This window comes from Trachypithecus francoisi, unplaced genomic scaffold, assembly GCF_009764315.1.
Source record: "Trachypithecus francoisi isolate TF-2019V2 unplaced genomic scaffold, Tfra_2.0 Lachesis_group5, whole genome shotgun sequence".
In the NCBI taxonomy this organism is placed as follows: domain Eukaryota; kingdom Metazoa; phylum Chordata; class Mammalia; order Primates; family Cercopithecidae; genus Trachypithecus; species Trachypithecus francoisi.
The window spans coordinates 126,261,372-126,278,764 of NW_022681470.1; the positions used below are offsets into that span (position 1 = coordinate 126,261,372).

The following is a 17,393-nucleotide window of genomic DNA, read 5'->3' on the forward strand; positions in this document are numbered from 1 at the left end:
ATCACCGAGTGTGAGGGTGCTTTGGGCACCCCTGACATAGCCACATTCTGTGGCCCTTATCCAGTCCTACCCTTCTATAGCTTCTGAACCTGCTGAACCAATCTCAAAATTCTCTTCCCTTACCTCCCAGACACCACAGTGTCCTGGTTCTTTTCCTACATCCCTGCTCATCGCTGCACTGTTTTTCTACTTTTCCTAAACCCCTAAATGACAGGCATTCTCTAAAGCATAATTCTACAAACAACTTTCTTCCTCCAGTTATCTAGACATTTTTTTTTTTTTTTTGAGATGGAGTCTTGCTCTGTTGCCCAGGCTGGAGTGCAGTGGTGTGATCTCGGCTCACTGCAACCTCCGCCTCCCAGGTCCAAGCAATTGGCCTGCCTCAGCCTCCCAAGTAGCCAGGATTACATGTGCCCGCCACCACACCTGGCTCATTTTTGTGTTTTTAGTAGAGATGGAGTTTCACCATGTTGGCCAGGCTGGTCTCAAACACCTGACCTCAGGTGATCTGCCTGCCTCGGCCTCTCAAAGTGCTGGGATTACAGGTGTGACTCACAACACCTGGCCTAGGCATAAAATCTTAAAGCTGCCTTCCACTTTTTTTCCCCCTCCTTTCATACTTAGCATTCAACTGCCAAATCCCACAAGTCCTCCAGAATTTCTCTCCCTTCCACCCTCCTAATTCAGGCCTTTCTCTGGCTTCTGCAACAGTGGTCTCCTCGCCGCCTGCCTCTCCCCACACTAAATCATCCCAATACCACTCTCCCAGACTGAAATGAATTACAAATTCCTCCATGCAACGCCTAGGGCCAGCCTACCACTCTGACTTCCTCTCCCCTCACTCTTTGCTTCGTTACCCATTTTATACCATGTCCTCAGTCTCAGGTGTCCCATCTCTGCCTCTTGCTCCTACTATCTCCAAGAAGGCCCTTAACTTTCTGTCTACTAAAATTTTGTCCAGTTCCACAGTTCCTCCCTAAGTCCCACCTAATGACTTCCATGGTATTTCAAACTTATTTCATGGGATTTTCATGCCCAGAATTATTGTGGTTAAACTAAATTAACATTTTTCCAGCACTGAAATATCTTGATTTTCTTTTTAAACAACAACCAAAATGGGGGGATACAAAAAAACTTTTAAACTTTACAGTCATATAGCTTTTGGAATTGTGCTAGTAGCTTGTCATCATGGATCTCACAGGTACAGAAATCCCTGGTACCTGTGTTAAATAATGGGCTCAAAGATGTGTACATTCTGTTCCCCAGAAGCTGTGAATATGTTCCCTCACATGGCAAGAGGGTCTCTACAGATATGATTAAATTAAGGATTTTGATGGGGGGGATTATCCTGGATTACCCAGGTGAGCCCTGAATGTAATCATAAGGGTCCTCATAAGGAGAAGATAGAGATTTTACTACAGAAGAAGGCAATGTATCCACACTGAAGCAAGATGCTATGCTGCAAACTTTGAAGAATCCCTTTCTGATCAAGACCCTGAGACCACCCATAGTGTTCTCCAACCTGTGCCATATAAACACCCACTGGGTCCTCTCTAGTGCAGGAAACCACATGAAAGAAACATGTTGGTAGTCCAGGGGGAAAGTCTTGAAAAGCGATTGAACCAGCCATGTCAGTCCTTACCCATTTTCATTTTTCTCTGTGTTATTTTCTGGTCCTAGTCAGCAAACAGAATAGCAATGGGTGAAACTCCTGACTTTCACGTTAGAAAACTGTGACCCCCATACTAGTTATATGTTTGGAAGAAAACTGCCTTAGTTCTTTTAAGAACTGGAAAGGATTAGCATTCTTCCTAATTGGTCTTGGTAAATCCCCCTGCCCACCAGCTGCAAAATAAGATTATACAAAATGATACTGTCATCTCTACAAGAAACTGAAAAGCCCAATAACATCCTCCATTCTTCTGGTATCTAATGTGGCAATAAAATTACATACTTTTAAAAACTCATTTTCTCCTGAAAACTCTAGAAGTATGTATTGTACTCTTCCATTTCTCATCTGCTTGACATTGTACAAGCAATTAAACTGGCTCCTTTTTGCCTCAGAATTTTTCATATAACACATGCACTGTAAGTCTGATTTTTGTTTTCTTTTTTTCCCATAATGAAAAAGAAAACAAAGTTGCCCCCATCTGCTTTAAGGTTTTTAACAGCTTAGAAACAGTGATTAGCAGAAAAATAATTATGCTCTAAATCTAACCCTAATGTCTGCCCCTCCATAGCCCCCCAAAACTTTAGTTAATAAGCTTAATTCACAAACTGATCATTCTCAACAAACATCTATGCCCTAGAAAACTTAAGGCTTGCCCCCAGAAAACTAACATTTCCTAAGTCCAAGGCTATTTTCATGTATTCTAAAGACCCTACCAAAAGATATAGGTCTTGCCCTCTGGTTGAAGTTGATACAAATCGACTACTTGTTTCTAAGCAAATCATTCTGTCTTAGAGTAAGTGTGTCATTTTCACACCTAAAACACAAACTGAAACAGGTTTCAAACCTTCTACTTCCTTACAAACATCTGAAAGTATGCTCCTAACCACATTCCAAACAGAAATTCAAACTAGAGAAGCTAAACTTTTAGAACTCCAAATTCACACTAATGCTATATTTAAGGTTTCATTCTACTTCATAAAATACAACACACAATAGAAACTCTACAAATGCAAATAACAGAAGATACTTTTTAAAAAGGTAAAACTAAAGAGAATGGGTTCTTCAGGATTCACTAAGAGCCCATTAAGAAATCATTTACATACCATATACATCTGACTTTCCCTACACTTGTATTTTTTTCTTTGCAATTGTTATATATCCTCAACATACAACTTTGAAGAAAACCACTAAGAAACCTCCAGCACCCTCTCATATTTGATAAGACAAGACTGTCTCCTCTTGCTCCCGGGCAGCTCCCAGGCAAGCATACACCAGTGCTTGTTTTATGCTTCAGCTGGATTTTTACATAAGTTTCAACGTAGCTTCAGAAGGAAAAAAAAAAACCTAAAAATAAATGAAGCTAAAAGTAGCAATCTCATCGGTTTTACTGAAGTGAGCTCAATACCGACAATCAGCAGAAAACCGAGCTGAGCAGATTTAGAGGGGTCAATGTGTGACAGTCACGATTTATTTTATAAAAGGGTCCAAACTAATCTGAACATTAGTGTTGATAAAATACAAAAATTCACTCTGCAGCTTCTGTGAAAACATATTACACAATATTGGATTCTCCCATCTTACAACTTTATCTGTTAGATTATTTCCAGAAGCACAACTGCCACATAAAATGAACATTGACTATGGCCACATAATCTGTGTCACTCAATTTCCCCATCAGGAAAATGGCGATACAATACCAATCTCATGCCTCTCATAGATCCACACATACATGCAGAAACACTCCCCTTTGGGATTGTTCTGAACATAACTTGGCTCACACTCATGTCTTTTCTCTGGGTGCTCATTATCTCTTTCTCTGGACAAGTATTTCCTTGCTTTCCAAGAACTATTTTCCTGATGCAACAGCCCCATCTCTCTATTAAGGAGCATGATGCAGTGCAAAGGCCCATACACCTGCAGCCTGGTGGTTATTTAACCAGTCTAAGTATCAGTTATCTTCTCTGTGAAATAAGACCAATAGTAACCCTCATCAAGTAACATGTATTTAAAGTATCACAGACATGGCAGGTCACCCCATCAAATCTGGCACCTGGACTGACTACAATGCATAGAAGAAAACAGAATATCCCTAATGGGGTCTATCCACAGCCTTCCCTTGTAGATGAGAGTGTAGGGACTTACTTAATTTGCACCCCTAAGAGATGGTTATGCCTCTTACTATGAGCTTACTATAACCATTGTAAAGAGATCAAAAGGCAGATAAAATCCGCTGAAATTCTCAGCATAAAATTAGTCCAGCTAAATGGAATCCAATTATTCGGCTTCTTCAATCTTATGGCCTTAATAGTTGATCCTTGGGTTAGCAGTCTGAGTCTTGCTGGGTTATCGTGTTACCAGGAATGCAATTCCTCTGCAACATTCTCCTGATTCCAGCAGCAAAAGGGAGAACCTTATTTGGGGGAGGCCAGAAAAGAACTGGTGTTTAGAGTGTTCTGGTATCAGGTGTGTATCCTCCAACCCAAACTGACAGTGATGGTGAGTGGTAGCCAGCAGTCTACTGCATGTTTACTGTGGTCTGTTAAAGAAGTCCTTACTTTGTAAAAAGATGTTATGAAAACCATGGGAAAAAAAGAAAAAAAAAAGGCCTTACCTTACCCTTAATTCCAAGTTGTGAACATCAAACATCCCCATTTCAATCACTGAATTGTTCTACCTCTCAGCAACAAAATGTCCTAAGTTGTTACACTGAATTCTTTTATAATTCAATTACTTACTGATGCCAGAACACTGAATTAAATTAATTAGGAGGCATGGCTTGAAAGTCATGCTCAATTTAACAGCAGATAAAGGGTCCACAGTGTTCTCAAGATTAAGAAACTGTTTTCTTTCTATGCTTACATTTTTGGGTTTTCTCTGACCCTTCAGCAGTGTTTTATGCTCAGCTGTGTACTAATGACCCAGACCATTACCAGTTCTTTAAGGTGTGATGGGAAATTGCAGGTTCATTTTTCCAGGATATTCCCAACTGAGCCATAATAGAGGAATTTAGGAAAACTGATGATCTCTTCAAATAGCTGCCTCAGGCAGAAGTAATTATCACTAAAGAGAACAGTGGAGACAGAGAGGGAGAGGGTGAAGAATTATCCAATCAGAAGAGGGATGACAAGAAAACACTAAAAGTGAGTAAATCCCTTCACATGGATTTTAAACAATTGTTTCAAAAGACACAAGTCGGGCTGGGCACTAAAAAGAAGGCAACTCCATTACACTAATAAGTGCATAGTGCCTGGAACATAACAGTGCCCCATGAGTGGATGTAAGTGAATGAATGCAAGAAGGAATAAATGGAAGTCAACTCCCTGTCCTTCAGTGAATAACACATCCAATAGATACCATGAAGGATCTTAATCTTAGATGGTTTTCTCACAACATCCAGCCCATTTTCAGACTACCTTTTTTTTTTTTTTTTTCCTGAGACAGTTTCACTCTTGTTACCCAGGCTGCAGTGCAATGGTGAGATCTTGGCTCCCTGCAACCTCCGCCTCCCGGGTTCATGTGATTTTCCTGCCTCAGCCTCCTGAGTAGCGGGGATTACAGGCACATGCCACCACGCCCAGATAATTTTTGTACTTTTAGTAGAGACAGGGTTTCGCCTTGTTGGACAGGCTGGTCCCAAACTCCTGACCTCAGGTGATCCGCCAGCCTCAGCCTCCCAGAGTGCTGGGATTACAGGCGTGAGCCACCGCGCCCAGCCTAGACTACCTTCTTAAAGGTAACCTTCTTAAAGGTTAAACAATTTATGGTCAGAAAGTCAATTTTAATAGTAGCTACAATATAACATTAGAACGATAACTCTCTTGCCCCAAACATGTACATAATGTATCTGAAAGCTAAGTGAAAGCTGAGTCACTGTACTTTCTCCTAAATGGCATTTTTTTTTTTTACTCAATAGAAGCCACATACAGGGAAAGTTTCACCTATCATCAAAAAATAGTCAAAAGAACCTCTCTACACTGTAAGCTCCTAGAGGCCATGGGTAGTGGTGTCTTTGAAACCTTGACAAAGTCTGCAGGCAGCAGGGATTCAACAAATGTGGGCTAAATGACTAACAAAGCTCTCAAGAGCTTGTTTTTTAAAAAAAAGTATCGGAAGACCAGGCGCCGGTGGCTCACGCCTGTAATCCCAGCACTTTGGGAGGCCGAGGCGGGTGGATCACGAGGTCAGGAGATCCAGACCATCCTGGCTAACACGGTGAAACCCCGTCTCTACTAAAAATAAAAAAAATTAGCCGGGCGTGGTGGCGGGCGCCTGTAGTCCCAGCTACTCTGTAGTCTCAGTTACTCCGGAGGCTGAGGCAGGAGAATGGCGTGAACCCGGGAGGCGGAGCTTGCAGTGAGCCGAGATTGCGTCACTGCACTCCAGCCTGGGTGACAGAGCGAGACTCCACCTAAAAAAAAAAAAAAGTATATATATATATATAAATTATTTTTTAAAGTATTATATATATACAAATTAGCCAGGCATGGTGGCACACGCCTGTGATCCCAGCTACTCAGGAGGCGGAGGCTGTAGTGACACGAGATGGATCCACGACACTCTAGCCAAGGCAACAGAACGAGACTCCACCTAAAAAGAAAAGTATCAGAAAAGCAAACAACTTGGAAATAGAATGCAGATAAAGCTGAGGTTGAGCACTGGATAAATTAAAAAGTTCAGTCAACAAACATTTACCAACTACCTACCATGTGCCTGGCTGGCACCGTTCTAGGTACCTGGAGAATTACCAAACAGACCTTGCCCTCCTGCAACTTAAGACGTACAAATACCCGTGTAAAGTTAAAATCGTGGAGTGCTCTCGTGGGCCTAGGGCACAGTGCTTAGGAATGACACAGAACAACGAGGAGGCCTCAGCACAGGCTTCTTTACAGGGTGAGATCTGAATAGTGGGAGGCTGGGGAAGGGCCTGGGGACGCCGACCGCAGGGGCCCGCGGCTCCGGGAGCAGGACTGGCGGCAGAGGCCCTAGTGGGCCGCACCGCTTAGTGTTTCTGGGGTCGCCTCAAACTCCCGCCCGCTGCGACACCACTCCGGCCTCCAGGACGTGTCACTCCATCATTCAACTAACCCGGTCCCCATACGTGGGCACAGGCGGGGTGCCCAGGCTCAGTGGTGGGGAGGAGCCGCAGAGAGAACGCGGGTGGCCCCTGAGGGCGCACTGTCCCTCCCGCGCGGGGGTAGTCACCTGAGCGGCTCAGCACCTCCCACTCGTGGGGCCCGCAAAAAATCGCGGCCAGTGCCGAGAGTTCCTCACGCACGGACTCCGCCATGGCTGTGGGCCTCGCCGCCTCAGCGCTTCCCCTTCCGCTGTCGCCGCCGCCGCCTCCATCGGCCAGGAACAGCACTGCCTGCGGCCACCTGGGGGCACCCGGCACCTCCGCAGCCGGGCAGCACGGGGACGGAGCGAGATGGGGCGAGGGCGGAGCGAAACGAACGTGGGCGTGGCGAGACGGGGTGAGTGTGGGGGAGACTGGGCGGGCTGGACCCTTAGAAGTTCCGCCCAGAAACTCTTGCTCATTAACTACAGACGCGAAGCTCAGGCCCTCGGTTTGGAGATTTTCTTGGAGGTCGAGGCCCTGCGCCTCTGTCTGCACCCGAGGCGACAGCCCAGCTTACCCCTGGCTCTTCTGAGCACAGGGAGGCCTCCCAGCAAAGCCTGAAACCCTCTAAGTTTAGCTGCAGGCTTCGAATCCCCACCGTCCCCGCCCAGCCTTGGGCTGCTGAGATGGGGATGAACTGGGCGAAGGACACTTGGGAGTTAGGAAGAAACAAACAAGCAGGGAAGTGACCGGGAGATGAGGTGAGACCTTGCCCTGCTCAGGTTTGAACTGAGTGTTGGAGATAACCACAGTTAACAAAATAAAATTCTTCGCCCCCGTGGAGCTGTTAGCAACCCTGGTGTCTGGGAAGCCCGGAAGAGGCCCGGGTTAGTAACAACCTCCAGGATGCCCTCCGAACTGGTACTGGCGCCGGGACGCTAGACAAGGTCCGGATTCCCGAGCCCTTCCCCTTAACGGGTGCAAAAAGGGAGGGTCAGGACCTGCCAGTCCTGGCTTCGGGATGTTGACTTGACGGACCGGGACTCATGGGAACTGTGCGCCAAAGTCCTGGGAGCAAAGTGTCCTAAGGCTCCTCGTTTGTCTCCTGCCTTCACAGGGGACAGCCCTGCTGCAGGTGGCCACTGGGACTCCTTGGCCGTTGGGGGTATGACCCAAGGGTGTAAACACTAGCTTTGCAGTGTTTTCCATTTCGTGATATTTGATGCCTACAATATAATGTGACTCTTGAAGCTTAATGAAATTATCATTCTTGAGTCCAGCACCTAAATTTTAAAATGTGAGCAATATCAATAGGGTAGCAGAATAAGCAATCTATTCTGTTTTGATTATAGTGAACAAGATTACAATACTTATCTGCAGTAGGTCTGTCTCTCGGATGTTTGCCTGGTCTTTGCTTTTCCAGTAACAATTTAAAATTTGGCAGCCCCCAAAAGCAGCTGGTCTTGCTCATGGAGTTCTCACAACTTTTGTTTGTATGAGAAATCACATTTCATGAGATAAATATGGGAATTTAGGTCGTTATGCAGTGACTCCTGTCACCGACTTACAGAAGTCAGAACAAAGTTGGCTGATTTTAAGACCCTGCATTCATTCACCATTACCATTCCCGCTATTGGTAAAAAAGGAATCTGATAAAGGAAAAGATACTGGCTTCCCGGAACAGAAAGGAAACCGAACAAGATGGACTGCAGGGAAAATGCTTTTCAGAAGATGCCATGGGATTTCAGTGACCCCAAGTAATTAGGAGCACATAATTGGGAAGATGAAGGCTTATTTAAACTCATTTATCTCTGATATGGCCAATTGGCTTAAAGAAAAAAAAAAAAAACTCCTTTATTTCCAAAATAATAGATGTTCCAGCAGTTCAGTAGGTTCAAATTAACTGCTAAAGAGATTGAACAGAAGAATACATTTTTAATTTAAAATATCACTGTCATTTTAATTCAAAATCCAGTGTTACGATTAAAAGTCAAAACAATTTGGTTTTTGACTTATTTATTGAAAATAATCTATAAAATAGGCCGGGTGCAGTGGCTCACGCCTGTAATACCAGCACTTTGGGAGGCCGAGGAGGGTGGATCACATGAGGTCAGGAGTTCGGGACTAGCCTGACCAACATGGTGAAATGCCGTCTCTACTAAAAATACAAAACTTAGCTGGGTGTGGTGGCAGGCACCTATAATCCCAGCTACTCAGGAAGCTGAGGCAGGAGAATCGCTTGAACTTGGGAGGTGGAGGTTGCAGTGAGCCGAGATTGCGCCTTTGCACCACTCCAGCCTAGGCGACCAAGTGAGACTTGTCTCAAAAGAAAAAAAAAAAATCTATAAAATATTCAAATAGTTTTTACTTATTTTTAATTTTCCAAATTTACTATATGTGAGATGAGTGAAATAACATGAAGAGCAAAATTACAGCTGTAGGAAGGATTAGGAGGCAGTTGCTGAAGACCGCTGTCAGCAAGAGATCTGTGAAAATTGATTAAAGAGTACATCAATCTATTATTAAAATTTTCTTGTCAACAGGTTTCTTCTTTGCTCTTCCTTTCTCAGTTGATTTCTTAACCTGCTTTTCATACCTCATTTAGCATGTTTAAATAAAAAAGAAGTCAATGTGAATGTCTTTTAAATTGACACTATCCTAAGGCACTGAAGTCCCATAAATAAGTTTCTGCACTCTGACATTTGGAAATAATCATCTCAGAGACTGCATAATGTCAGCTTGATATTTCTTGCACTGTGAAAATATCAGCTACATGTCAAATCTCTAAAGTCTACCTTAATGTAATAAGTTTCCTCGTATTCACAGGCTACTGAAAATTCAAAATATTTAAATGTAGGATGAATGTCTACAGCTAGAGCATTGTCTATCTCCATCTCTATCTCTCTCCTCTCATCCTTGCACACACAAAGGTGTATGATTTGCTAGAACAATTATTATTTTTACAAGCAAATTTTCTAAATAGTTGGTTCCCCAAGACCATAAGGGGGAAAAGTTTAAAACCTTTTGCCTTCAGTTAAAACTAATAACCCAGAAGATAGTTCTTTTCATTTTGGGGGGAAACAGTTCTACTCACTTTCTCATGAGTAGTATGTAGACTTACTCAACTCTAAGTTTGAAATCTTAAGTCAAAACTCACATGAGCATAGAAATGAGAATGCACAATTTCAAGAATATTAGGAGAGTTAAGTGTTATGTCAAAAAACGGTGAGGATCCTAATGCTGGAGTGGAGTGCGATAAGAAAAAATATCAAATCAAAACTCATAAAGGTAAAAGTGCTTTCATGAACCACCAAAACAACCAAAAGAGGACTTAAATGCCAACTTCCTAAATAAATCTGAACTCCAAGAAACTGTGCTACTGGTTCTGTCTAAAGAGTTTCTGCAATCGCATACTCATTTCACAAAATGTTCTTAGATACTCACTGATTGTTGGCCGGGCTCTGCAGGCTGAGTGTGGAGAGGAGGAGAGAGTTAGAGATGAAAATAAGTCCATGTTTCCAATGACTACAGCCTTTGGTCTAGACAAGTAAACACAATATGCAACAATTACAAGTTATTTCACCAAGCTGAGGGTACAAGAATTACCACATTTCCTTAGTGGTGTGAAGTTCAATATTATGGTATAGGTTAAAGTAACAGAGTAGGAGTAGCATATACCTCCCACAATTTCCCAGAGGAGAAATAATTTGGAAATGCTCAGGAACACAGTAGCCCTCCAAAAGTACACAAAGTCTGGGATGTCAACTGGTCATAGTTGTTTTGTTTTGTTACAGTATACAGATCATAAATTTATTTTTCATCATGATAAAAGAAAAGCAAATAAAATATATGAGAATTTGCTACTGGCTCTGTGATTGTACCATTGTGTGGAAAGATCTGCCTCCATCATGTCCAAGTAATCTGCACTCCCTCCAAAATATTGGCTGCACTCTGCCATGCTTGATTTCTATGCGTGAATGATATCAAGACAGTTCCAGCTTGCTTTATGGGAACCCATCCATATGGCCCAAATTTACCAATATAAAAGCTCAATGCCTTCTCAATGTTATAACAACAAGTCACTGGTATCATTAGGGTTTTTGAGTTTTTCTAGTTAAAATAGTATCCAATATTTAATTTTGGTGATACTATAAATGGATTCTTCTTATTCATTATGTTTTCCCACTATATTACTAGTGTAGCCAGTTTTTATTATCTAAAAGAGGGTTGAGGATTGTGTGACTTTTTAAATATCCATTTCTCCAAACTCATAAAGGGACTATCCATGAGTAAACTCTGCCATTTTAGCAAAAGTGATTGCAAATGGAAAGATAGATGTATATCAAGGAACCACAGGTAAAACTGGGAAAATTAGAACTGGATTTCCTTTTTAAAAATTATAGTGGAAGGAAGGAAGAAGGTAGGAAGGGAAACAGAAAGAGAAAAAAGGTGGGAGGAATAGGGGAGGGGGGAAAAGGAGGAGAAATAGGGAAAGAAAAGGATGATTTTTATGAGGCAAAAGAAGTCATGAGTTAGGAATTTGTCTTTATGTCAGGAAAAAGTAAAAAAGATTGACTTGCCTGCTTCTTAAATAAAGAAGTCTGAAACTTGATTCAATAACAATCTGAGGTCTGAAATTTGATTCAAAATAATATAGGAGGGGGGAAGAGGCCATAGTGTGAGTGGGGCAGAAGCTGATCATAGGTTAATGATTGGTGGAGTGGAGTGATGGGTACATGAAGATTCAGTATTTCATTCCCTCTACATTTGTGTATTTCATATTCTTTTTAATAAATGTTAATTTTTAAAACGTGTTCAGTAGATAATACATCAGGATATTTGAGTTTTACATAATGCTCAACTAAGGAAAAAAGGACAAAAATAAATCAGGAAAATAGGAGGGAAGAAAAAGGAAAACCAGAGCCAAATGGAGTGAATAGAGTTGGTGGATGATATTAAGAGACAGAAGATGACAGGTTCTAAAGTGATGTGTTTAACAGATGTATGATTTAGGATTAGTTCGGGTGTAAAAAGCACAGAGCCTAACAGTGCAGTGGCTTTAACAAGATACAATTGGTTTTCTCTTAAATGTTCAAGTCTGGAGGTAGGCAGAGCTTTGGTGCTCCCCAGTGTCAGGATACAAGTTCCATCTATTTTGTGGCTCTGCTCTGCACATATTTGATTCCCATGGTCATGCTGTGGTCCAGGGTGGCTTTTGGAACTCCAGCCACCAGTTAGAAGAATGGGATTCAGTCCAATTTCATTGGCTAGAACTCAGTCCCCATGACTGCTGCCAGTTAAAAGGGAGCTTGAAAATGTTGGTTTTAATCTGAGAGGCCCTGTACTCATCAAGATGAGTTTGGGTCAGATGGATAGCTTGCAAATTTTTTTTTCTATTCTGTAGGTTGCCTCTTCACTCTGTTGATTGCTTCCTTTGCTGTGCAGAAGCTTTTAGTTTGATGTAATCCCGTTTGTCTATTATTCTTGTTGCCTCTGCTTTTGAGGTCTCACCAAAAAATCTTTGCCTAGACCAATGTCCTGATGCATTTCCCCTATGTTTTCTTCTAGTAGTTTCATAGTTTCTAGTCTTAAATTTAAGTCTTTAATCTATTTTGAATTGACTTTTGTATATAGTAACAGGTATCTAGTTTGTCTCCACTAGAATTTAAACTTCCATTAAGCTTCCAGGGGCCTTATCATGCTTGTTCACCTCTGTATCTAGATTTTAGGAATCTAAAAGAGTGCCTGGCAGATTAGGAATTCAATACATATTTATTGATACAAATAAACTCATCATAAAGTTCATAAATTCTTGATCAAATAACTTAGACTTATCAAGCACCTACCATATGCTAGTCATTTTATAAAATTTCAGGCATTTTTATGAGTGAATGAGACATACTCACTGTCCTCCAGGCACTTGGAATCTAATCCCAGAGGAGCACCAGCATTTCCTGGGATGAAGGGATGAACGTCCTGCCAAAGAAGTAAAAGACCACTGGAGAAGGCCTAGGGTGCCTGGTTTGGCCATTGTGATAGAGGTTCCCCATCACAGGGTTAGGGGAGGAGGAAGAAAGCTTAAGAAAATGTGTCTGGAAAGATAGATCTCTGACTTTATTAATTCAGCAAGCATTCACTGAGCACCTTACTATGTGCCAAATATTGCACCAGGTCCCAGGGAAACTGGTTTGCAACAGCAATCTCTTAGAAGTTATAGTGTAGTGGGAGGGACAGATCTTAAAAGATCATACATGTGGTCATCTGCAGCCTGCAGAAATCATGGGAGTAGATGATTGCCGGTCTGAATCACAAGAATTTCACAATGACGGTGATGTACTTCCTGGCAATGAAACAAAGAAGCACTCCTTTGTTGGTGTTTCTAACACAATCTGGATCAAAACAATAACCCCTTTGTGGGAGTGTTGCTGCATTTCCCTGTTGTTTTTCACTTTTTAACATTACTTCCTTCTGTTTTTAGTTGAGGAAAGAAGTCAAAATAGAAAAAAATCTCCCTTGTAGCACAATTGCCACCTGCTAATACCACATTGGCTTTTGTTTCTGTCTGTCTGACTGCCTCTCTCTCTCTCTCTCTCTCTCTGTGTTTCTGTCTCTCTGCCTTAGTGACATAAAAGCTATCTAAGAATAAAAGGCTAGGCTATAATACTTTGTCATTTGTGGTTTTAGGTAAAATCTTTGTATATTTATGTGATTCTCATTGCCGTTCAAAACATTAATTATCCAGAAATTTTTTCACGGATAGCTTCTTTACTTTCAAAATGAACTTTATACTTCCAGATGAAACACAGCCAGAGCTTCTACTGTTGGGATCATATTACCACATACTTTGTCATTACCTCTTTCCCCTTTTTCCTAAGATAATTCCTTACTTCTCCCCCGGTGAACTCTTATTCTTTCAGATCTGAATCCCACTCCTCCTATACTTCCCCATCACTTATCATATGGAACTGTATTTGCTTATATGTCTATAATCCCCGTAGATTATGACTTTCATGAGATGAGGGTGCATTTCTATGTCATCTTTGGTGGTATTGTGTCCATAATTGGTGGGTTCTTGGTCTCGCTGACTTAAAAAATGAAGCCACAGACCCTCACTGTGAGTGTTAACAGTTCTCAAAGATGGTGTGTACGGAGTTTGTTCCTTCAGACATTCAGATGTGTCTGGAGCTTCTTCCTTCTGGTGGATTCGTGGTCTTGCTGACAAGAGTGAAGCTGTAGACCTTCGTGGTGAGTGGTACAGCTTTTAAAAGGCAGCACATCTGGAGTTGTTTGTTCTTCCCAGTGGGTCCGTGGTCTTAATGGCTTCAGGAGTGAAGCTGCACACCTTCGTGGTGAGTGTTATAGCTTTTAAAGGCAGCACGGATCCAAAGAGTGAGCAGCAGCAAGATTTATTGCGAAGACCAAAGGAACAAAGCTTCCACAACGCAGAAGGGAACCCGAGCCCCTTGCCGCTGGCTGGTTCAGGCAGCCTGCATTTATTCCCTTATCTGAGCCCACCCACATCCTGCTGATTGGTCCATTTTACAGAGAGCCGATTGGTCCATTTTACAGAGAGCCGATTGGTCCATTTTGACAGAGTGCTGACTGGTGCCTTTACAGTCCTTGAGCTAGACACAGAGTGCTAGACGGAAAAGTTCTCCCAGTCCCCACTAGGTTAGCTAGACACAGAGTACCATTGGTATATTTACAAACCCTGAGCTAGACAGAATACTGATTGGTGTATTTACAAACCCTGAGCTAGACACAGAGTGCTCATTGGTGTATTTACGATCCTCTGGCTAGATATAAAAGTTCTCCAAGTTCCCATCTGGCTCAGGAGCCCAGCTGGCTTCACCTAATGGATACTGCACAGGGGCTGCAGGCAGAGCTGCCCACCAGTGCTGAGCTGTGCCTGCACTCCTCAGCCCTTGAGCTGTCCATGGGACTGGGCGCCACAGAGCAGGGGGCGGTGCCCGTCGGGGAGGCTCGGGACCTCCGAGCCCACTGCAGGGGAGGAGCTCAGATGTGGCTGGCTGCAGGTCCCAAGCCCTGCCCCGCGGGGAGGCAGCTAAGGCCCAGCGAGAATTTGAGTGCAGCACAGGCGTGCCCGCACTGCTGGGGGACCCGGCGCAACCTCCGCAGCTGCTGGCCCCGGTGCTAAGCCCCTCACTGCCCTGGGCCTGCGGTGTAGGGGGCCCGAGCCGCGGAGCCCGCAAACACGCTTCCCGGACCTCGCGCTGGCCTGGACACACGCGACCCCGGTTCCTGCCCGCGCCTCTCCCTCCACACCTCCCCAGCAAGCAGAGGGAGTCGGCTCCAGCCTCGGCCAGCTCAGAGAGGGGCTCTCACAGTGCAGTGGTGGGCTGAAGGGCTCCTCAAGCACCGCCAGAGTGGATGCCAAAGCCTAGCAAGCGCCTAGAGTGAGGGCTGCTAGCACCTTGTCACCTCTCAGTATCTCCAACTCTTAGAACAGGGCCTGGCATGTAAAAGGCATTCAATATTTGTGAAATGACTCAAGAATGAATGAATGCATGGTTATAGTGTGTAAGTAAATATGTTATGGTTCACTTTTCTTATTACCTCCACTCTGATTTCTACCAGTTTTGTTAGATCTTGAACATGTTGACACACATCAGTGTTAAGCAGGTAGATTAATACTGATGTCTTTACTTGATTCACATTGAGAGTAGTGAAGAAAACACAAATGGGTAAATGAAACAATGGATTAATCCTAAGGAAGCCCCACAGTTTCATACAGGAGCCGAAAAGACGAGTGCATGCCACCTTTACAGTAACTTTTCACATTTGACTAATAGTTGCTTACAGTTACTACTTCACTTGATTGTATTATGTGCAAATAAAAATGGCTTTGAAAGTAATTTAAAGCTACTATACAATATAAACTTTTGACATTACTGGGTTGAGTCTGGAAGTCAGGTGGTAGGTAAATCTACACAGTTTTTATGTCCCAAACTGAAATGAGATACCCCATGGTACCTGATCCAGGCTAGCTAGAAATCGATCATAGTTCCACCTGAATAAGTGAGTAGGGTATAATGTTTTGTTACTATACAAGTTACTATTAATCACTTTTAAAATAACTAAGTCACTCATAGATAGGCAAGTGATGTGTAACAATATAACCATAGTAATTAAAATTAAGAAGAGGCATTTAGATATCTTACTCTGTAAGTCATGATCTCTTAAGAAGCTTCTTTTTCTTTTGTATTTTCTTTAAATTTTTCTGATGCTTCTCCTTTTATTTTTCTGATGCTTCAATATGTTGTTGACCATGGCTTAAATTAACAGATCAGATTATGTTGAAGGGGGTAGGGGATTCTCTGGAGAGGGACCCAAGGGAACTTTTTATTGTTGATTAAAATGCTCTATTTCTTAACTGAGGTAGTAGTTACATGAGTTTAAGCCATTTAACTGTACCTTTAAGAGCTGTGCATTTTATTTTATGTGCATCTTGGTTTTTTAAAGTATTGGGGGAAAATAGACAGGTAAGCAAGTTCATATTTTCATAAGATTCCCTTTTTTCTGAATTTGAGCTGAGTATGCTCTCAGCTTAAAAATTGAAGGGAATTTATTCTTTTAAAAAATATGTAAGCTTTGCTACTGCTTGATTTTTATGTTATAACAACAAATCTTGGCAAGAAAAAAATACAGGTTTCAAGTGTCTTCAAATGGCACCAATCTGTCTCTGTGAAAGAAATGATAATACAATTGAAGAAAACTAAATCTTCACTTAGGGAAAATTGTTTTTAGCCTAAAAGCTCAGCCTACCATTGTTTCTTTTGATCTGTTAATATTAACCAAAAGAAAAAAAATGATCGATTCAAGTACACCTTATTTACACAGACTGTTATTCAAAAAAAATTTTTTTTGAGACCAAGTCTCGCTGTCACCAAGTGGTGCGATCTCAGCTCACTGCAATCTCCACCTCCTGGGTTCAAGCGATTCTCTTGCCTCAGCCTCCTGAGTAGCTGGGACTACAGGCATGAGCCACCACACCTGGCTAATTTTTTGTATTTTTAGTAGAGACAGGGTTTCACCATGTTGGACAGGTTGGTCTTGAACTCCTGACCTCAAGTGATCTGCCCACATCAGTCTTCCAAAGTGCTGGGATTACAGACATAAGCCACTGCAGCCAGCCGTTATTCAAATATTTTTTAATGCATTAAACAAACTCACCATTTCAAATAATTTTATAATGATATTTATTTTTGGCAAAGTCAGGTACCTATAGTGATATGGGCAGTCTAGTATTCTTTATATATCACTTTTTATTTTATTACTATTATTTGTAGAAACAGGGTCTTGCTATGTTGTCCAGGTTGGTCTAAAACTCCTGACCTCAAATGATCCTTCTGCCTCAGCATCCCAAACTACTGGGATTACAGGTGTGAGCCACCATACCCAGACTGTATATCACTTTTTAGATGCATTATATATATATATTTTTTAACATCTCTGACATCAAGAAGCTCCATACCATCACTGGCATCTTGCCTTGGCATTAGCCAGGCAGCAGACAAGATGGCTTGTACATGCGTTATTTTGTCATTTCCTTGATGACTTGATTTTGAGATCATGAAATCTTACAGAATGACAGAATGACTATTAACATCTTGGAAAGAAGTCCTGGAGGTGTTAGTGGAGTTT

The 17,393-nt window shown here is 42.3% G+C and overlaps 2 protein-coding genes across 18 annotated transcripts in view; one reads left to right on the top strand and one right to left on the bottom strand.

Annotated features, from left to right (window-relative positions):
• The window catches only part of LOC117076255 (RWD domain-containing protein 3), a 141,414-nt gene that overhangs the window by 8,419 nt on the left and 115,602 nt on the right, over window positions 1-17,393 (bottom strand). For 14 of the 17 annotated variants that reach the window (XM_033199542.1, XM_033199547.1, XM_033199550.1 and 11 more), the window contains one exon: window positions 10,173-10,267. In XM_033199542.1, the coding sequence (XP_033055433.1) occupies window positions 10,173-10,267 (95 nt within the window). Of the gene's footprint in view, window positions 1-6,874; window positions 7,077-10,172; window positions 10,268-17,393 lie in introns of those variants that run through there. The other 3 variants (XR_004434296.1, XM_033199557.1, XM_033199554.1) reach the window with 2 other exon arrangements.
• ALG14 (ALG14 UDP-N-acetylglucosaminyltransferase subunit) overlaps window positions 7,201-17,393 on the top strand; it is a 256,165-nt gene continuing 245,972 nt past the window's right edge. The window contains exon 1 of the mRNA XM_033199559.1: window positions 7,201-7,489. The gene's annotated coding sequence lies outside the window, so the exon portion shown is untranslated. The remainder of the gene's footprint in view (window positions 7,490-17,393) is intronic.